Below are 21,980 nucleotides of genomic sequence, written 5' to 3'. Positions count from 1 at the left end.
TTTTCTCCACACCAGCTTACAAAGCCAAGCTACCTACGGCCAGTTATTGAGCCCTTGGGGACAGGTACGGTACGGTACAGTACAGTACAGTAGAGCTCAGGGGCACTGCAGTCAGAGGTGGGATTTGAACCTCTAACCATTACCTCCTTCCCATATATTCATTCTGAATTTCTGTGCTTTGTAGACATAAAAACCACAGTATATTTTTTTGTTTTATTTTTATTCCATCACGAATGCTGAGGAACCTGAGCTGAGAACGCGCTGTGGTAACCGTTGCCCTTCTTCACTTCACTCCTTATTAATGCGAGTCTTTACACCACCAGGAAGGACTTTTCTTCACATGAAGTTCTGGTGGAAAAGCGGCGGCTGTCAGAGCGCGATCGCGACCAAATCACGTTTCCAGCACCTGGCTGGAGCCACAGCGCGACGAGTCCAGATGGGAGGTAACAGGAGCTCCGGGTGTGGCCAAGCACATGAGGTGACCAGCGACTCTGCGGATATCGTTACTTCATTTTATCATCGTTTTAATTTAAATAAATACAAAAAACCTCCTCTTCCGCTCCGTTTCTTAAAGTCCGACACCGGGCGGCCGAACTTCCTCCCGCTCCGCTCGCCGTTTCCCTCCTTCTCCGTCGGCCGAGAGCGCCGCCGCACGGCGGACCTGAGGGAAACCCGCCGACTCTCCTACGCGCCTGCGCGTTTGTCCCGAGAGTAACAGGTGGCCGTTGTGAGCGAGTGGGAGAGGGGGAGAGAGAGAGAGAGAGAGCGCGCGAGCAAAAAAAAAAACTGGAGTTCCTGAGGTGATTCGCGAGCTTGGCGGCACACAGGTGAGTCTTTTTTACGTTATTCCCGCACAAAAAAAAGTAACACCCGTGTGGTTCTTTGCGTTCCGCTCGAGCTCGGAAGCTCCCGCGTCGTGGCAGTAAAAAAAATTATATAGTGTCACGCTTTATATTTCTTAGCGGAAAAGGAAAGAAAAAGGAGCTGCGGGGTCTTTTGCGCGTCGCGTCCTTCGTCTCGCTCTTCATGAAACGCGTTATTGTGGCGTGAGAGCGCATAGGAACAGCTTCACGACAATTCAATTGACAATAGATGAATAACAACTGAAATTGTTGCCTCACCTGTAGCTCCCTGTAACTCACCTGTGGCGAGGTGGCCCCACCGGCGTCACCACCAGGCAGCGACAGTGAGTGACCTGGTCTGGACGGTGTACGGTGTAACCTGCTATTTAACACACGGGAAACACCTTAATGAATAAATACATACATGTCGTCGTCGTGTCCCTGTGCCTAAACTTAGTTAAAGTGCTGCAGGTGAACAGGCTGCTCGTGTCACACAAGTGAAACGGAGCGGTAACTAGAAGGTGTATCATGAGCTCGGAGACGAGGCGAGGCACTGGACCGTTCTGTAAACAATCTAAGGGTCACGGGAGGACACACACCCCATAGTGTATCACTACACACACACACACACACACACACACACACAATGAATGTTTGGAATTGCAGATCCTCGTGTACTTTGTCTATCCCTGTGGTTGCTGTTCAAGGTTCACACCAAACCCTTGATCAAGACACTTCCTGTATGGATGCAGTGAGTAAAACATCCTGCTCTAAAGAGGTAAATCGGTGTACGGTTAACTGCGTAACACTGCAAGGCACCTGGACGAACGAAGGTGTCCACTAGACGCCGTGGCTCAGCGATACGAAGGGAAAGTTACTGTGTGTGTAGCCACTGCGATGTGACGCTGAGCACACACTCGCTAGTGTTGCGATGTTTCGACGCTCAGGTGCGTATGGGATGGGTTTACTTCTTTACTCTTTACACCTCTCCCGCTTCGCAATGAGTCACAATACTGTCATGGCACTGTATGTGCGGTTTCAAGAAATAGCACTCGTGTGTGTGTGTGTGTGTGTGTGTGTGTGTGTGTGTGTGTGTGTGAGAGGGCCGCCCTGCTGCGTCTTCCCCTCAAACCCATCATTCTGGTTCTGCCACACCTACTGGTTTCTGCTGCACAGTATCGCTGCAGTTTCGACACACGGCATTCCCAGAGTGCCGCGTCTTTCGCTTCCCCCTCCCCTCCGTCCACCGGACGTTTTCCCCCCTACGGAAATGTTTCAAAGCCAATAGACGCAACGTGATCCTACCACAGTACAATGGAGAGGCTTCTCACGGTGTTTGCAAAGTGTGTGTAAATAGTATATGTTCGCAGACGTCACCCCTCCTCCAGCTTGTGATGAAGCGACGAAGATAGTCATGACGATTCTGTTTTTTTTTTATTTTTTGTTCTCCACGCTCCCCTATTCGAAAGGACACATGACCTGGACTTTGTTGACCGCTGGCTGGTTAATGGAGACGATCACCAAAGCCAGCGGTCATCTGCAATGCTGAATGACCACAGCGCTCTACCGCTTGTGGGATGTGTGCCACGTAAATGAGTAATGGAAGGGCGCAGAAGTGAAAGTAAAACAGCCGATGGGAGCTGGGGATAATGTGGCCCAAGAGGTGAACCTTTCCTCCCTGGACAAAGAGCACTTTGAGCAGGTGGCACCGGAGCTGTGAGTAAATGTTTGCTTCGGCCCCCCTGCTCACCAGCGAGCGCTTCTTTGCGAGTGTCGGCCTCGTCCGTGAGTTTCCTTCTCCCGGTGCCGACTGCGCCGGAGCCTGGCTTCACGTCACTCGACTGTCGGCTATTAATGATTAGTTGTTCCCGCAACAAGGCCGGTGCTCAGAAATGCGGTGTGGTGGTGGGGTAGAAGCAGGATGGTGCTGTCGTGCCAGTCGGGCTTTGCTCTTAGTCGTCTTCGTTGACCATATTCCAGGCGGAAGCGCGCTCCTTCGCAACACGGTGCACCAGTAAACCATGGGACTTCCTGGGAGTGTCGCACCTGTCACCTTTCTTCCGAACGTCGAGAAGCAGTTGCGTCGTAACAGTGCTGTGGAGTCGGTGTCAGAAGCTGTTGTTGGGTTACTGGAGTCGGAGGTGTTGTGCACCGGCTCCACGGCACCTGGTCGTAACTGGAAGAAGAGCTAAAGAAAGATACGTTTTACATGCGAGAAATATGAGCGGTTTTCCCTCCGTTCCCTGGGCCAAAACCGTTGCGTTGGGTAAAGAGGCAGTTTAGCTGAACAGTGGAAATGACGGCAGAGGGTCGTCGATCAGTGAGACGCTTCTCTGGCTTCGTGGCACAACTGCTTTGAACTTCATGAGAGCAGAGATAATGGCTCATTTTTGGAGGGAACTCCCAGAACAGAAATGGTAAGCTGTGGAAAAAGAGCCTGTTTTGGGGCTGTTACGTGTCTTTAATACGTGCGGAAAGCAAAACTTGTGCGCACTGAATTCCCATGCGAGTTGCAAAGGTGGTTTCAGGAAATGACGCCGCCCCACCATCCCTCTTGCCTGCGTTCCATGAGGAGTTGACTGTGCCCTGGTATGGTGTAGTGCAATACTAATACCGCTGATAGTGTGTGTGTGTGTGTGTGTGTGTGTGTGTGTGTGTGTGAGAGAGTGAGGCAAAGAGGGGATGACTCATGTTCTAGAAGGCCTGGCACAGGTTAGTCCTCCAAAGCTGAAAGGGGAGCGCTCTCTGACAGTCTTACCTGTACTAGGAGTTACTTTCTCTTCTGCCTTCCTTCGAGTAATTTGGACAGCTGGTACCCTAGTGGTTAGAGGCACTGCTTTTGGACCCAAAGGTTGCAGCTTTAAAACCCACCTCTGGCTGTAGTACCCTTGAGCAAGGTACTTGGCCTAAATTGCTCCAGTAAAATTACCCACAGCTGCATAAATAGGTAAATAATTGTAACTTTAACACTGTAAATTGCTTTGGAGAAAAGCATCAGCTGAACAAATAGATGTAATTTCTTTAATTTGGAAAGCGCTTCCTTTTACCTGTGAAGTACCATTTAATGACACATTCTAAAGTAATCAAGGTCAAAGCTGTTCAGGTTCACCCATAGTGTGTGTGTGATAGAGAGTGTGTGTTCCACTGATGTATGGATGAGTGACGTAGTGTAAGTGACTGCAGTGAATAAGGTGTGTGAGCTCACAACACTACATAGAGTTCATTGGAAGTCACTTTGGAGAAAAGCATCTGCTAAATGAATGTAACCTAATCTTAAAGGTGAACTTATTACCGTAGTTCTGTTACTTTACTCGTGTTGTCGTCACTGTGTGAAAAATCATGTCACCGATAAGATGCTGTCTGTTGTTACGGGTCGTCAAGTTGAGCGTCGCTCAAGCGCTGTCAATGATTACACTCGGAGTTTCGTTCCCCCGTCGACAGGACGACTCCACTGGTGTTCACGGACGAAAGCCTTTATTCCTATGGTACTGAGGGTTATTCCCCACGAAAAGGTTTGCATTTACCTCTTGCTCCGAGACGTCACCCCTTGTTGTTTCAGCGCTAGGAATAGCCGCCCCCTTCCTTTATCGCGATCTCCTAGGTGTGTCTCTCGTACCCATGGTGGCGTCCGCGTCCAGTTGCAGGTGTTTGCACGTCCAAGGTGACAGAAGGTGTTTTGCAGTGGGAGGGCCGGTGGGTGGAACCTCTGTGACTCGTGGGGGAGGGGGGAGGGGGGTCTCCCCATGCAGCGTTTGTCCTCCGAGCCTCGTCCTTGTGTTTTTCTCCGCCTTTGTGGAAGCTGCCTGCGATCGTGTGACAGAGGTCACGGCTGTTTTGCGTAAAGCCGCGGCTGCAGCTCTGCAATGGCGGTGAGGTTCCAAGAGGCGGTGAGTAGGATCTGGTCTCGCACACTTCCGTTTTCACCTGTGCGCCGCACACCTGGGTGCAGCCGAGGGCTGACGACAGCAACGCCGCATCTCTTTATTCCCACGAGCTCCAATACGCTCAGGAAGCGGTGGCTGCGGAGGCCGTGTGCCTCTTGCCCAGGACCCCGTTCCCCTGCGGAGACGCCCGTTGTCGATGGCGGAGACATGTTTGTGGGCTGCCGGGAGAGAACTGAGCCAGGTGTTATCTCCCCGTGTTTGTGCGCTTGCTGTGTGTGAGCAGGGACACTCAGTGTCAGCCCATGGTGACGAGTTACGTGACCAAAGTGTTTTGCAGCTCGCCGGCGTCCGCTTTTACCCTTTTGTAGCTTACGTTTCCTCTTAGGAGGCCTTGTTGGAAAAAAAAGGCCTCCTAGCCACCAAACAGGTGAGGCCCGTTTCAGGCCTGAATGAGCTTTTGGAATCGTCGATATTCTGAGTTGTATGCAGCTGCTCGTGTAATGAACTTCAGTTCAGATGGTGGAAAGAAACAAACTAACTGTAGTTAAGAATCACACGTCTGCATCTATGTGTCCCTTTCTACTGATGTAATGAACATGTATTTTTTATAAGATGTGCATCGCTTTGGAGAAAAGTGTCTGATCAATGAACACATGTACATGTATGGCCGTGGGGGTCACCAGCAGCCCCAAAAGTTGGGGGGGGTGGGGCATCACACCTTGTTTTTGGCTACGGCTCTTTCCACACCTTGTGGAGGATATTTCAGCTGTATGTTCCAAGCAGGAGTTCACGTAACTGCAGTGGGTCAACTGTTTACACCGAATGTAGTATAAATGTGGTATTCGGTTTGAACAGTAACGTGTATCCCCCATGGGCTTCGGTGAGTCGTCATTGGATGAGATGCTGCTTACTGATGTTTTTCATACAGATTGCAGCATCTTGTATAGTATGGAAGTGAGACACACCTTTAGGTTTTGTGGTAATATCGCAGGACCCCCCCCACCTCACCCGCTGACACTGACTTCATCGTGCCCTCTAGCGCAGCAGACAGCTGCTCAATAAGCTTTTGCATGTAGATACATATGTATGTTTGTTTGTTTTCTCAGAAGAATAAGTCACGGTGCAGCAGAAATATTAACGGCGGGACAGAGAAGTGGTTCGAGTGGCGATCCTACACTCGGTGTGCACGGCGGTCACTGCCTGCACTTCCTGTACAGCACATGGGCTGCAGTCACACACCTTGGACACTGAACATGTCCGGGTGGTGGTGTTTTTTAAAACTCAAAGTACTTTTGAGTTAGACTTGTGTTAATAGTTCCCTAGAAATGAATGCTGTCACTGCGTGGTATGATGGAGTGACTGAGGAAACAGTCGCTGAAATGATGGCGCTATGGACGTCCGGTACATTCTGTCGATGGGTCATATCACATGGAAGCGAGTCTTGCTTTCTTCGATGATCAATGACACTGTATCGTGGAGCTTCTCATGTCTTAATCCCTGGGTTACCTGGTTTCTCACACCGCCGTGCTGCCCAAGGTTTTACACGTACACAGGGGTACCTTGAGTTGGCAGCTTTACGCTGCCCTGTGCAGTTTCCCTTACAGGTATTGGCGGCGGCAGCAGCAGTCAGAACTCTCAGCCAATGTTGAGCAAGAATTTTATTATAGTCACACGTTTGCTGTTTACCCTACATCCTTACTCCTTAGAAATAAGTGGGGTGTGGTGGCGCAGCAGGTTTGACCGGGTCCTGCTCTTTGGCGGGTCTTGGGTTCGAGTCCTGGTTGGGGTCCCTTGCGATGGACTGTCGTCCCGTCCTGGGTGTGTCCCCTCCCCTCTCCAGCCTTACGCCCTGTGTTGCTGGGTTAGGCCCCGGTTTGTCGCGACCCCACTCGTGAAAAGTGCTTTGAGCCAGTGTGTGTGTGTGTGTGTCTGTCCGTCCGTCCGTCCGTCCTTAGAAAGACATCGATGTCCATGTAAGCGATTCATGACCTGTTTTTTTTTTTTTTTTTTTTTTTTTTTTTTTTGGTCATCTTATATGTTATGTGCATGTGGCAGAGACAGGTGGTCACCGCTGATGTACAGTGTGGTGAATCGTGGTCATGGCGCAGTCTGCTTCCCGCTATTATCCTTTTCTCCACAGCTTTGGGCTCATATTTCTCTGAGTCTTCTCTTGTGACATGTTAGTCTTTTTACCAGTAAGTCACTCAATTCTTTCCTTGCTGGCACTTTAGATGTAGGGACAGCTGGTAGCGTAGTGGTTAGAGACCCAAAGGTCGCACGTTCGAGTCTCAGCTGCAGCACCCTTGAGCAAGGTACTTACCCTGAATTGCTCCGGTTAAGTTACTAAGCTGTGTAAATGGGTAAATAATTGTGAATAGGTTAATGTTGTAAGTCGTTTTGGAGAAAAGTGTCAGCTACGTGAGTAAATGTATGTGGTGTAGATTATCCTACAAACTCTTAAAGTGCTCGGCTCAGGCCCATAGGCCCATGGTCCACTGACCGTTACTATATTGTGTCCTTTTTCACATATGTCTGCAACATTTTTTTTGTAGTGTTTGTTGGATGATTGTTGTCTTTTTTGTACAGTTTTGTAAACGAAGTTAGTGTTGTAAAGAATTGTACACCTTTATGTATAAATACAGGAAAAATTGTACTGAAATGAATGGATCTGTTCATTGTCAGTAATACTTTTCAGGCCATGTCCCAATAGCTTGTGAAAAAGTTCTTTAAAATCGGATTTTATGTCTTCGTGTGAAGTTGTGGGGGGCAAAAAAATTAATTTTCTGCTGAAGTTGTCTCTGTAGGTCCAAGTTGTTCCGGTCTTAGTATTTGTGCTGGAAGTAGAAACAATTATATTACAAAACAACCCTGTTTTATTTCATTATATTTCCACTACGTTTTTTCCCTTAAAATGACCGTTGTTAGATTATGAATATTTTAAATTAGACGAAATATCTCCTTGTTCTAAATTTGTGTTGTTTTTTTTTTTTTTATTATTTAATTGCAAGGTCAGCTGATGTTTTGTGTAGGATATTTCATCCTTTTTCATGTCTTATTTATATCCAACGGACAAATACAAAATAAAGGTATCAGCGTGTAAGACAATATTTACTTGAAATGTTTAACAATATTACATCTACATTTTACATTTGTTTATTTAGCAGACACTTTTCTCCAAAGGAACTTTAAGTGGATACTAGGCAGTATTATTGGCCCCACACACCTTATTCACTGCGGTGACTTACACTACTAGATACACTAACTTACAATGAGTCACTCATCCGTACATCAGTGGAACACACTCTCTCTCTCTGTCACTCACACACTATGGGGGAATCTGAACAGCATATCTTTGGACTGTGAGAGGAAACCAGAGCACCCAGAGGAAACATACAGACTGAGTGGGGATCGAACCCACGTCCTCTCGCACCACCCAGGCGCTGTGAGACAATGGCACTACTTGGAGACAGCTATAGCGCTACAATATTTCCTGATCTGAAGAATGCTTCTTGTAATCAGTACTGTTGCGATAATATTGGTGTAAAACTTGTACTATTCGTTCTGTGCCTTGGAGAGATTGCATTAGTACTTTTCAAAATGTTGTGTTGTACAGCACTGCCTCACTGGGCTCACTGCAACCTCTGACCTTTAGGCACTGACAGTGAGCAGAAGTAAAACTTTAGGACTCCTCGACATCCCTCAGTGTCATTGATTGTGATCACTAAGGCCATGAGAGGGGAAGAAGTGTATGTTCTGCTTCTCTGCAATTACCTGTTACCATGGATACGGACACGTGTGGTGAAAGTACAATATAGACAATTTAGAGTTTATTATATGTCTGCTCGTATTGTAAGTTGCCAGAATTCGTTGTGCAATATTTTGTCTGTAGAAGTTTATCTTGCTAAACTGGTTTTTGCTTTAAAAAAAAGAAAAGAAAAGAAAGGTGTCAGTATTGTTAGGTGTGAAACAGTACTGTTTAGAAGAATCTGAGAAATGGAAAAAGCAAGAGAAATATATAAAGCGTTCGTTCTGATGCCTGCGACGAGCACGATGTGATCGGTCAGGGCTGCTCCCTGTGCCAGCATGACGGAAGCTGGTGGTCCAGGAGGGGGCGGAGTCACAGGTGTTGCTCGCTGCAGGCTCCACCCCCTGCATCAGAGACAGGAAGTGCACAGGTGGGAACACGTCGCGGCGATCCTGTCGAGCCACTTCTCCTGGCTCCTTGTACAGAGTACACAAGGGTGTGTGTGGAGCTCAGTGCACTTCCTTGGCAGGCCAAGTCACAAGTCATGTTCTTTACTCTGCTCTTGTAGCACCACTGCCCGCCACACGCACTCTTTCGCTTGTAGGCAGAAAATTGGTGATTCCGAGAATGCTCTTTGTACACGTGATCTGTCGTTTTTATGTATTTATTAATTTATTAAATACGTTTTCTGTTCTGTACTGTGTTCCTCCTACTTGTGATTTAGTAACTTGTGTTTCTTTCAGAAAGCAGACATGGAGGAAATGATCATATGGGAGCAGTACACTGTTACACTAAACAAGGTAAGTGTAACTGGCTTAATTTTACTGCCTTTTTTTTCATACGGAAGGTGGATAAGGAACATATAACATCTTTAACAGAGTGCTGTCTTTCTGAAGAGTAACTTACAAAGCATTAATTGACATGGCACAGAACTTTAAGGAAAAAAAGGATTAACTTTTTAATTATTTTGAGGATCCAGGAGTGTTTGGGGGTAAAGGAAAAAAATGGACTTGTTGGGGGTTCAGCCGCAAACAGTCTGTTTTACAAGAGCCCAGATGAGGAATTTGAACACAAGAATGTCACGCCCTGCTAGCTAGTGCTCCTGGTCACGTGCCCTGGCAGGAGTGCAAAGGAATGTGGCTCTTTTCCTCTCGTCTTCCCTGTTCAGGACCCCAAGATGGGCTTCGGCCTAGCCATATCTGGGGGGCGAGACAAACCGAACCCCGAGACGGGCGACACGGCAGTGGTGGTGTCCGATGTGGTGCGCAACGGACCAGCCGCAGGCAGGCTGCAGTGAGTGCTCTTCCCTTCGCCTTCACCTCTTCACCAGTGCTGCTTCCAAACATTGGCACCTTAATAATCCTCCCATTTATTTCCCGGCAAGTATGTAATACACCCAAGTGCCGGGGCGCCTCCCACACGGCAGTTGGCTCCGCTCTCACCTCGTCTCCTTGTCTGCCGACAGCACCAGGGATCAAATCGTCATGGTGAACGGCGTATCCATGGAGAACGTCACATCCAGCTTCACTATTCAGCACCTCAAGACCTGCGGTAAAACTGCAAACATTGTGAGTACGCAGCCGTGGCGCTGGACACTGGTGAGCAGAAGGAGGACGGAATGCTGTCTGTCATTCGTGGGCTTTCTCTCTTCTTTATGATCGCAATTTCGGGAGTTTTCCTCTGTGGGAAATGTTGTTTGCCGTTTCCTGCATGATTGATGACATTTCTTGTAGACTGCTGAACATCGGTCAGCTGACAGGCTGGCTACGTGTGGAAATTTTCGGTACGGAAATGAACTACATCATGGCAATGCGCGGGAAAGATACAGTATCTGTATGTCAATGTCTTCATTTTTACCGCTGGCTGTGGGAAATCCCACTCCGAGTTCCAGGTTGAGCAGATGCATTCATCTCTAGGTTACATCGAAGACTGTCTGCTCTTAAAATAAAAGGATGTGTTTCCATAGTTTTCGCTACAGATTGGCCACACGCTCTTTTTTTTTTTTTTTTTTAATTAACGTAATGAGCAGCACTAGATCACAACAGCACAGAAACGATACTAGTAAATCGAGACACTGCAAATACAAGCGCGTACACAGAAAACAAGGGGAGCAGGTTCAAAGGTTACCCATTCCAACTTTGAGAGAACAAGCATACACAGTAAAGATAATTTTGAATGGAAAAAAGCATGGCAATCCATCTGCATCAGTTAGAAGGAAATGAATGCCTGGAATTTTGACCTCCCATGTGCTTCTTCAGACTTTGAAGAGGCCCCGGAAGATCCAGATTCCAGCGAGTTCTCGTTCTCAACCGTCCCGCTCTGCGTCCCACTCCAACCTGTTGGGCGACGAACCGCCAGCCCGCAGAGGACCGCGCCGTGGCTCTGACTCTGGCAGCGAACGCGGCTATGAGCGGCGGGGCAGGCGGGCTCGCAGCTACACACCAGAGCGCAATGGCGAACCCCTGACCCTGATGTCTGGCTTCAAACGGCTGCCCCCCCAGGCAGGCCCAGACAAGCCCATTAAAGCGACGCTGCTGAAGAAGAAACTAACAGATGGTAAGGGCTCATGGTACACCATTACACACGCTACGCTGACTGTCTATGGATACACTGTTCTATGCACCGCACCACATTACTCTGTGGTAAGCTGGTTCTCGGGGCACATGGTCCTGCACGCTGCAGCTCGTCAGCAGAATGGAGCAGAAGTTTATATTGACCGCTGTCGTGGAGGAAACGGAGAAATTCTCCAAGGCTTCCGTAAATCACCTATCGTGTTGAGGGACGCATTTTATTAGCGGGTAGTTTTTTCCCCCTTTGCCATCTAGAGTACGGATTGAAGCTGGGCAGTCAGATTTTCATCAAACACATGACTGACACAGGCCTGGCGTCCAAGGAAGGGACCTTACAAGAAGGAGACCTTGTTCTCAAGGTAAGTGGCCCATTCGCTCCCTTCGTTAATTTTCTAAAATGTCGTTTCTGTTGGTCAAACTCGAGAGGTAACAACATGGTATCGCGCTGATAGGCTTGCAGCGCTGCTGCACTTTCCTCAGTCGTTTAGCTTCTCGAAGCAGACGTTAAGCTCTTTGCTCTTTGCAGATTAATGGGATCACCACAGAAAACCTCTCGTTGCTGGAAACCAAACACTTGGTGGAGAAGTCCAAGGGCAAGCTGACGATGACAGTGCTCAGGGATGACCGGAAGTTCTTGGTAAGCATCCCTGAGGTGGAGGACAGCCTGCCCAACAGCGAGGATGATGGACTTGAAAACAGCAGCTCGGATCTTGAGGGTGAGAGCCAATAAAAAGGGAGCACGCTGGGGGGGATTGAGGTGTACGGTTGTGTCTCCATGGAACAGGCTTCTGCTAAAGGTTACACTCACGATATCTCCAGCAATAAATGAAGTCAGACAAAACTTGCACCAGTGGATTGCATTTAGCAATTTGTGACCGTGCTTCTGAGCTGCTGTGTATTTTGTTAATTTACACACATATTTAACAAAATGGCAGATATTTCGGATCTGGATTCGGACAACCCTCCCGCCAGGGGACGGGCATCCCGCTCAGGGACCAAAGACCGACGTTCTCGTAGGTAAGCCCACCGAAATAATAATTCTCAAGGTGCTGTGAAATTCCCTCGACCTGTATGGAACCTTTTTAAGGTGTGGTCCGTTCCTTGCCTGTCTTGCAGATCTCGAGCTGAAGCTGTCGCTGCCATCAAGGCTCGCAGCTCTCCCCCCTTGCGTTCAACGCTGCCAAGACCGTCTGCTCAGGCGCCTCCCACCCAAAGAGGTCAGTTAAATTCCAGGGACGTTGCACAACTCTTATTAGGGCCCATAACCTTTGGTGATGAACAGGCACCAATACAAAGCAAGGTCCTAGTCCGACTAGACCACAGCTGTGTCCGAGTGCACCTACGCTGTTTAATTAGCCGATGCTCTTCTCCAAAGCAGCTTACAGTGTTGTGTTGCCTACAGTTATTTAGCCATTTATACAGCCAGTTGTATAAAAGGCCTGGATCCTTCAAGTGCAAGGCAGCAGCTCCAGCTACTATAGCACCAGCTGCCCAGTTTCTGAAACCTGAATTTGGATTTGCTGCATTGGTTGTTGTTCCTTTTTTATGGTGCCTGTGTGATGTTTATTTTTATTGTGCCTGTTATGTGTTCCTTGCCTACTATGCATCAAACCAGTTGTTTGTTAGCAATACAGTCAGTTATCTGTGGTTTGAGCTGTGAATCAGGAGTCCAGGCATGTAGTGTTTGTCAACAGCAGGAAACAACCCTGATCGATACCTGGCTGAGGTCCCAGTAGCATCCAGCTGGAACTGAGGAAGAGAGTAAATAAAGACAAGTGTGCGGTTAAACCCTGACATCCTGGGCTGCTGCCAGGGCTCGGAGTCACAGAAGCAGATCATAGGCTTAATTGTGGGCTATTAAAAGTTCAATGAACGGTTCAAGGGATCGTGGTCTCGTTTTCGCTCCAGCACCCTCTGATTCTGAGTCGGACCGCAGCGCATCACCCCCTCGTAGATGGGACAGCCCCGACACCACCAAGTACAGGTGACGCCGTCATCCCGCCGACCTTGCTTTTGGCATGTAGCGCTCTTCAAACTGCACTTCTTCGACTGTTTTTCCTCACCTTCTTCTTCTTGCCACCTTGCCTAAGGCTAAGTTTGCAAGGGTTGTATCAGCAAAAGTGCCTCAGAAATCAGATATGACTTACTGACCTTAATATTTCAGCATTTAAAATGGTCATGTAATACAAGTTGAATGTTGTGTGGACTCAACGTTACCTTCCGTTGTACAGGACGTTATCTGGTATACCGGTGCCCAACCCCAAAGCTTCCCCCATGACCTACCGCGTGGACTCCTCTCACTGGACGCCACCCAAAGCGTCGTCATCGGCGGCCCGCCCTCGCAAAGGTATTGTACTTCGCCCAGCAGGGAGAGACGCACACTATTAGTGTGAGCTGCTTTGATTGAGAATCAGTCTTTGTTCTTAGTCCCTAAAGCAAAATATATACAACTGTATAGTTAGTTTTTTTTTGTGTGTAATTTTGCAGTCACTGACTTTTTCCATCATTTCTGAGCAGCTGCCTCAGCCTAGACGTTCCTGTCTGCTTCCCTTTACAGAAGTGTCCGAGTCAGACTCGGAGCGCAGCGCGTCCCCTCCCCCAAGGCAGAGCAGTCCCAAGGTGGACGAGCAAACAAGATACAGGTTGGACATCTGGTGGCGGGAGTCTTGGGTAGCCGTATCCTGAAATGTCTCATCTGCTCTTCCTGTGTGCGCACTGCTCAAGCCCCTTCTCTGTGTCCCACACTCAGAGTCCTCCCGGACATGGCCCACCCTGGTGTTTCTCTGCGCCATGTCTCCCCCCGGAGAGGGCCCTCCCCAATGCGGCTACCACCTGAAGGTGTGTCTCTGCACAGTGTGCTGTAACTTAAAAAAAAGTCCAAGAATGTTGCCAAATGAATGTTAATGCTTGTCCACTGAGTTCCACTGTCCCTTATAATGGTTAAGGAAAAAAACCACATGATGTTGCCAGAATTTGGAAATTGATTTTCGTAAAGTTTGATACGGATTGTGATTTGGAATATACTGTAACATGTTGCGTGCCGTGTGTAATAAAGGTATTTGACAAAGGCAGCATTGCACAGGTAATTTGGCAGAGCAGACGCACACCTTACAGGTACAGGCAGTATAGTGTTTAGCCATGCTCTGTTCTCGAAGCCTCAAGTTTGAATCCCACCTCCAGCTGTAGTGACCTTGAGCAAGGTACTGAACCTGGATTGGTACTGCAAAAACTACCCACCTGTATAAATGGGTAAATGACTGTACGTCCTTCAGGAGAGAAGCATCAGCGACATAAATGAACGTAAATGTTAACTGTGGGTCATGCTTTTCAGCCAGGCGCCTTTGTTCTCGCTGTCTCTCCCCAGATAACTCGGAGTCCGACAGCAGCTCCGAGCCCCCCCGCAGACTAGGAACGCCACAGAGTCTGGACTCCAGGAACAGATACAGGTACAGATGAGCGAGAGCCCAGTGGCACTCCCACCCAAACAGCTGTACAGGGACAGAGCATCAGCGAAACTCCGCTGCGAGCAGACTGACTGACCCACGCCTGGCAGCAACATCAACTTTCACTTATTCTTTGTTTACATTTTTTTCCCACTTATTGTTTTTTTTTCCTTTTTATTGCTTTGTTGTATTGTCTTCTGTCTTACAAGTCATCTTTTGTATTTTTATATATTTGTACAATATGTGTATCCCAATAAAATCTGTAAACACAGTAAACACACTGAGCACGTTCTTCTATATGTGGGTCGATGTGACGGATCAGTCTTAGAATAAAAATCTGCATGGATGGGATCTTCCAGTCATTTCATCGTTGCACTATGCCCTCTATTTTTTGTTGCTGTAATGTGCACAACATCAGATGAAAATGAGCTATAAAAATCTTGCCTCAAAACAAGTGTCAAAAATCATGGAAATTTCTAGAAACCCTGTCACCAATTCATTTGACTATAAAATGCTATGTAGTTTATAACAGGAATTAAATACAAATTGAATCAGTGGTGAAATTTTTATCTTTTACATTTGGGAGAAACTATTTGCTTTAGCTTGCGATTTTCCAATTTCCATTAAGTTGATAAGGTGCCATTGAAAGACTTAAGAACCCAGTGTTTACATACTTCTGCCAGCATGGTCAAGTAAAGTTGAATCACCACCTTCTCTGACCCCTCCTTCCCAATGACTCATTTGCTCAATAGGGATTACTGTCATCTGCTGTAATGTTCTTGATGAAATCGCAGGGTGCAAATGATACTTTGGATTCCTTGGCACCCCTTTTGCCATTCTTTCATGTTCTTCTGATTGTTTTTCCTCCCCACTCTCTTCCAGAGAGACTACAGAGGTCCCCCTGCCAGCCCCTTCTGTGAAGCCCCCAGCCTGGACTGTCCCAGCGACAAAACACTCTTTAGATCCTCCAGGTAGGTCTGTGGTCAGTGCCAGTTTTTGCATTCATTTTGTTTTGTTTTTATGAAAGTCTTTAGGTAGCAATGTAAAAGGTAGGTAACTTGTGATGTACCTGTATACCTCCCGTCAACAAGGTAAAGAGTCAAGGCCCTTCTTGTTTTAAAATAAAAAAAAAAAAAAAAGAAATCTTCTGAAATGAAGTTCATGTCTGTTGGTTGAAGAGAAATATTTTTCCTCTAGGTCGTTCAGGCTCGGAGTCGGAGGCCAGCTACACATCTGTCCCCAATCAAGACCCCCAAGAGAAGACGGACTCCGAGCACAGCACAGAGAGATACACGTGAGACCAAAGGGCACCTGGAAAAAGCAGAATAATTTGCATTTAAACTGTTCCGGAACGAATAGCACCCTGCGGGACTGACACCACTTGCTGTGTTGGAGTTAGACACCGTAGTCAATGTTACTTCTCTGTCTGTGTGTTACTGGCACACCTTTCGCTCAGTGCTAATGACCGCTGCGCTCACCACCGAGCCTCCAGCTGTGGACCGAGACCCATTTGCTGCACCGAGCTACTTGTTTGGCTCATGCTGTCAGACCTTTCAGGAGACTGTGTCTCAGCGTTACATACAGAAAGAGAATTCCATATGATCCACCCAACTAGAGTGGCTTCCAAATGGAAGCATGTGATGCACTGTAGTATTAATTTTCTAATGTCTTATTTTTCTAATATTTCAATAGATTGCTTTAATAGTTTGTTTTAAGTTTGCTACTGTTTGTGTTTCATCTGCAACTGTTACGTGATGACTATGGAATGCTCTCAGAACTACTGCACAGCAGCAGCCCTGACTTTGTCAGTTGTCTTTGACGGTGTGGCCCAAACAAAGAAATGGATCAGTGCAACTTGTTTGCTCTTCCTAGGGTTCTCCCTGAGGTGCAGTCATCTGCCACGCTACCAAGGCAGGAACTTGCACCCAAAGACTCCTCCCGTTACAGACCTCCTCCCAAAGGTCAGTCCATCACAAATCTGAGCAGTGTCACTCCACGGTTATGCGGTGCCTTGCACTCCCTCCACCGCCGTTACACACATCTCCGCTGTGCGCAGATACAATGTTTTCTAAGGTAATGAGCTCTCCTCCTTACTGATCGTGTGTGTGTGTGTGTGTGTGTGTGTGTGTGTGTGACTCTGCCTCAGAGCCCTACGCGTCCGAGTATGCCCCCAGTCCCCCGCGGAGACTTGAAAGCACTGACCTTGACAGCAACCGCAGGTACACACGTGTCGGTGTACACTCCTCGCCCTGCACTGTGCCACCTCATACTACACACAGGGTGCCTGTTTCTGCCACTCTCTTCCCCCCCACCAGGGACATGCTCTTATGTTTCACACCTCTTGTCTGTCCCACTTTAGCAGTGTGGTGAAACAGCTGTGTTTGCACATGGATGCCCAGCTTATGAAGTGATGCTTGTGTTTTCACAGCTTCCCTCTCAATGGCACCCTTCGCTCTGGAGCGTCCGTGTCAGTTAACCCGCCACTGTACTGTAAGTACTTTCCCTTGCGTTCATATGTCTCGTATGATCGGTCACATTGTGCACCCCAGCTGTCTGCATAGCAAAGTAACTGCTGCCTTTCTTCTTCCCAGCCAAGAATCAGGAAGAGCCGCTTTACTCCTTACCACCTGATTCCCCAGACATATCATCCCCTAGATCAGATAATCTAGGGTGAGTCTTGGAGTTGGATCGCCCACACTTTGTGCAAAGCACTGATATGAAAAATGGTTTAGACACGGCAAACAGGATATATACGTTGTACGTGGAATGGTAACCTCTGTGATATTTGTGTGTTGTCAAAAGTAATTCATTAGTATAGGCTACATGTAATGGGGGGGGGGGCACCTAGCATATTGACAAAAGCCTGTGTTTAAATTTCATGAAGTTAGATCTAAATTACAGAAAGAGTACAGAAACATTTAAATTTCAGTTCCACAAATTTAGTATGTAAAGAATCTCAAAAGTGCTGTAGAGAAGAGACCTGTTTATGGCAGTCTCTGTATCTCTGTCTCGTTTTTAGGTACAGCTCAGATCTCAACAGGGTGAAGTTTATGAAGCAGGGCAACATGGGGCTGCGGCTCGTGGGAGGTAATGACGTGGGCATCTTTGTCGGAGGAGTGCAGCCCAGCAGTCCGGCTCAGAAGCAGGGCATGAAGGAGGGAGATCAAATATTGCAGGTCTCAGTCTCTGGAACAGAAGAAACCATGTGCTGAAACCAAACATCCACTAGCATGAATGCACTGAACATCTGTGGGCATTGTTAAAGGAAACATGAACCTTCGCAAAATGTGTGATCGTATCTTCTGTTTCTGTCTTATACTTGTGCCGTGGCCTGGGCAGGTGAACGGGGTGAACTTTGGTCATTTCACCCGTGAGGAAGCTGCCATGTTCCTGATCAATATCCACAAGGGGGAGGATGTAGAAATCCTCACCCAGAACAAGATTGACAGTGAGTAAAGAAACACCAAGGTGCAGAAGTGGGCCAAATTATGGTTTGACGCTTGGCTGGGGCATGATTGCTCATCTCTTTCATCCCCTGTAGTTTACAGAAAGATCCTCAAGTCCAACCTGGGTGACTCCTTCTACATCCGCACACACTTTGACCATGAGGCTGAGAGCAATATCGACTTGAGTTTCACCAGAGGAGAGGTGTTTCGGATACTGGACACAATGCATCGTGGGAAGCTGGGCAACTGGCTGGCTGTTCGCATGGGCAGAGACCTGCAGGAGCTGGACAAAGGGACCATTCCAAACCAGACAAGGTGTGTTGGCGGTGGTCGGAACTGAGTCGCTACCAGTAGACACTTAATGGTCCAACGGGTTCTGTTTGATGTTGTGTTAATGTAAAACAAGTTGTAAGCGCAAGGCATACTTTACCTCTCCCTTAGGGCCGAGACCATGGCGAACATTGAGCAGAGCAATAGGGGCAGTGGGGCAGATCGGCAGGTTTCTGGCCCAAGGGCAGAGTTCTGGAAGCTACGGGGTCTTCGAGGGGCCAAGAAGAACATCCGCAAGAGCCGTGATGACCTCATTCAGCTCACAATCCAGGGCAAATACCCCGCTTATGAGAAGGTCCTGCTGAGAGAAGGTAAAAGGACAAAATATGATTGCAGTGGTGTTCCTCGGAAAATGGTTCTCATGGGAATTAATGTTCTGAACTCTCTGACATAACTGAAATCCTTTACCTACATTATAGGTACCATTCTTGGCAATATAATTTCTAGAAATATGTAATTCCATTGAATTCCACGTTGTTATTGTAGCTGGCTTTAAGCGTCCAGTTGTCGTTCTTGGCCCCCTGAATGACATTGCCATGGAAAAGCTGGCCAGAGAAAAGCCTGATGAGTTTCAAGTGGCAGGTAAGCAGCCTGCTATTTAGGGTTAATGGTGCATTTAAAAGTCATCAATGATGGTTCCTGATCATATTTCACTAAGTATTTTTGCCTTCACGCCTTCTTTTGTCTTTTTCCATTTCTTTCTTCTGTGTTTCTTTCCTCTCTTTCTGGTAAACAGAAATGGTTCCTCGCAGTGGAGGACAAGGCTCGTCCTCTGTCATTAAGCTGGACACCGTGAGACAGATTTCTGAGCAGGTCAGAGCGCAAGTAGCAGCAGAGCTATGGGAAAGCTGTACATAATATATGCCACATGGACTACATGCATATGTGCGTGTTTCTGTGTGTGTATATTTTCTATGTGTATACATATATCTTTTTTTAATGCTAAATATATATTTTTTTGTATTAAATAGAACAAGCATGCTTTGGTGGACATTACACCCACGGCAGTGGAGAAGCTCAGCTATATCCAGTACCACCCGCTGGTCCTGTTTCTGGATGCGCAAAGCCGTAAGGACGTGAAGACCATGAGACAGCGCCTTTCTCCTAATTCCAAGAAGAGCTCCCGCCGCCTCTACGCTCAGGCACGCAAGACCAAGAAGTACTACAGCCATCTGTTTGCTGGTATGAACTGCCAACAGCCATACTATTGTTTATCCAGTCTTTCTCCTTTAGTTATGCTTGAACTTTTAAAAGTCGAGCCGTGCAAACTTTGAAAAAAACTAACGTGGCCTGTAAGTCATTGTACCCCTCATAATCAGTAATAAGTGACAAATAACAATTGGATTACAAATGCAACAATGAGAAGAATAAGCTGACATAACAATGATGATTTTTATAATGAAAGCCAGCCAGAGTTTTGGCTTCACTCTTTATGAATCTCTTGTTGTGCGGATGTGAAATTGCAGATATGAGTAACTATTTGATGGTTGTGGGCGTTTGGGTCCCCAAAAGACGCAATACCGGACAGACAGTGCAGCAAATTACGGCACCGTTCCAGATGCGGTTTGGTAAACTTTTTTCCGTGCAAAGACATACATTTAGATTGGGAAAAACAAGCTTTCTGCTTTGTAAGTGCAAAGGGTAGTCTTCAGCTATGCTGCTCTGTCACAAGAGTAATCATATGGGCAGAAGCTGCAAATCCCATCAAACCTATGCTTCACAAATCATCACAAAAACGAGCAGCAGAACTTGGAATGCTACCTTCAATAATGCAGCAAAACACAAGGAAGGACTTACTGGTGTATATATGAAGGGAACACAGTGGCGCTCGAACAGACCCCCCTAGATCCATCAGTAAGTAGAGGTACAGTGACTAATAGGCAAACCTGTACAGCAAGTGACCCTGGTTGCTGGTTTTGAGAAATCGCCCAAGTGTCTAATCTGTCCTACTAAAGGGCCATTCTTAATGTTTTATTCCCACAGAGCGTATTGAACTCAACCCCTACTCAGACATATGGTACGACATGCTGAAGGACAAAATCCGCCTCCAACAGGCCAAGCCAGTCTGGGTGTCCGAGGTTATGGTGAGGAAGCAACTTTACATCCCATTGAAGAGTTGTTCTGAGTTTCTGTCAATGGATCTGTGGTGTGAGGGTCACTGGTGTCTCCTCTAGCTGGAGGGCGGTGGAGAAGAGGAGCTGGACACCCTAAACCGTTCTGCCTCCAGTGATTACCTGAGCTGTGACAGCCGAGTCACCAGCGACTACGAGGACACCGATGGAGAGATCTACACTGACGGCGAAGCTTACACTGATGGTGAAGCCTACACCGACAACGAAGAACTGGCTGACCCTTACTCCAGCCAAGACAGGCCCCCGAACCCCCGAAACACGGGGTCGGCGCTGGCCCGTTCCTCAGAACCTGCCTTGGGTCATGAGAGCTCCACTTACGAGTTCAGCCCTGAATTTGATCCAGATGAAAGCACAATAGATGAGCTACCACCCATCCTGCACGTGCCCAAGCCGAGCTTCACCCGTAGAGTCGCCGGCACTTCCACCCACGGGGCCAGCGTTTCCTTGCCCAGGAGCTTCTCCAACTCCACCTCCGAAGTCAGTACCACGGACCCAACCGTCCCCCCCTCCCCGTCGGATGTCCCGCCAGACTTCCGAGCTCCAGATCCTCAAGACTCTTTTCCGGACCCTCCTCCCAGTGAAGACCTTCCTGAAAGCCCTGAGCCTGCATCTCTGTCAGCCATAGAGGAGAAACTTCAGCAGGTACCTCCAGTGCAATGTGCGGCAAGGTTTACACCATCCTTTACCCTCTGTAGGGTGTGTGTATTTACACTTCATTCATCACTTGAGAAGTCTAGTTACTGTGTAGCTGCAGCGATCTTTTGTTGGTCCTTTCAATATACATGTTTCTGGTGCATATAGTAGTCTTTACTTGAAAAGAGAGATTTTAACAACAAGGTTCTAAAATTTTCATCTTTTCAGACTCGGATGGCTGAACCTCAGGAGAAGAAGAATTCACCACAGTTTATTGTGTAAGTAGTTACTGCAACAGTGCTTCCTGAATATGCTCAAAAGTTATATGTGAATTTTGTACCATATGCATCCTTTTACATCCACTGAAGACATTGCCTGGTAAAGCAATCACACAAATTTCCATATGTGGTTTAACAAAGTATTAGTTTATTAGTAAATATCATTTGATGTTTGCTTCTGATGTGGCGCTGACGTGCTTCTGTGACGAGTATGTAAAGATGCATGTGTACTTCCTGTCCCTGGCAGGCTGGCCCATCACCAGGCGGTGCAGTGGCGTCGCACCCAGATCAGAGGCAGCGACAGCTCTGATGACAATGATGAGTCTGACGATATGGAATGGGGCCCTGCTACTGAACTCTAGAGTGACCTACTGGTGTCACAGGACTCTTCAGAAAATGCGCCTGCTCACTTTGAGACACAACTGCCTTTTCATCCTGACGGACAAGACATATTTATGCTGCCACCGGTGTGACCGCCACTGGAGGCGTCATTCGAAGGAGTAGTGGTTTTCTCGAGTGTGAGACATTTTGGCGTTGTGCCAGCTCCTTGGCGCAACGGACATATTTCGCTGCTGTGCGTAACGCCCTCAATTCATAAGTCTTTTGAAGAAGTGCTGAAAATGAACTAAACCCTTTTTTTATCTACATCATTTCCAATAAAAGTTGATTAATGAAAT

General features: G+C 47.5%; 1 protein-coding gene across 5 annotated transcripts; it reads left to right on the top strand.

The window, feature by feature from the left end:
• The first annotated feature begins 578 nt into the window (after positions 1 to 578).
• On the top strand, positions 579 to 21,937 carry tjp3 (tight junction protein 3). 5 transcript variants are annotated; one of them, XM_018728272.2, is made up of 31 exons: positions 579 to 827; positions 9,215 to 9,271; positions 9,640 to 9,764; positions 9,937 to 10,039; positions 10,730 to 11,027; positions 11,297 to 11,400; positions 11,568 to 11,757; positions 11,977 to 12,058; positions 12,158 to 12,258; positions 12,950 to 13,025; positions 13,273 to 13,388; positions 13,599 to 13,683; positions 13,791 to 13,879; positions 14,406 to 14,487; positions 15,367 to 15,455; positions 15,682 to 15,778; positions 16,357 to 16,445; positions 16,631 to 16,703; positions 16,913 to 16,974; positions 17,076 to 17,154; positions 17,504 to 17,660; positions 17,824 to 17,932; positions 18,026 to 18,245; positions 18,372 to 18,571; positions 18,747 to 18,842; positions 18,997 to 19,073; positions 19,232 to 19,442; positions 20,244 to 20,344; positions 20,435 to 21,034; positions 21,254 to 21,303; positions 21,551 to 21,937. In XM_018728272.2, the coding sequence occupies exons 2-31, from the start codon at positions 9,224 to 9,226 to the stop codon at positions 21,663 to 21,665; spliced, it is 3,924 nt and encodes a 1,307-aa protein (XP_018583788.1). In that variant the 5' UTR covers positions 579 to 827; positions 9,215 to 9,223; the 3' UTR covers positions 21,666 to 21,937. The 5 variants fall into 5 exon arrangements, with proteins under 5 accessions (XP_018583788.1, XP_018583791.1, XP_018583790.1 ...); XM_018728275.2 differs by lacking the exon at positions 579 to 827 and adding an exon at positions 2,537 to 2,558; XM_018728274.2 differs by lacking the exon at positions 579 to 827 and adding an exon at positions 8,944 to 8,967.
• The last annotated feature ends 43 nt before the right edge of the window (positions 21,938 to 21,980 follow it).

This window comes from Scleropages formosus, chromosome 9 (genome assembly GCF_900964775.1).
Source record: "Scleropages formosus chromosome 9, fSclFor1.1, whole genome shotgun sequence".
In the NCBI taxonomy this organism is placed as follows: Eukaryota; Metazoa; Chordata; class Actinopteri; order Osteoglossiformes; family Osteoglossidae; genus Scleropages; species Scleropages formosus.
Note: the sequence above shows the minus strand (reverse complement) of the source record. Positions and strands in the feature narration are given on the sequence as shown.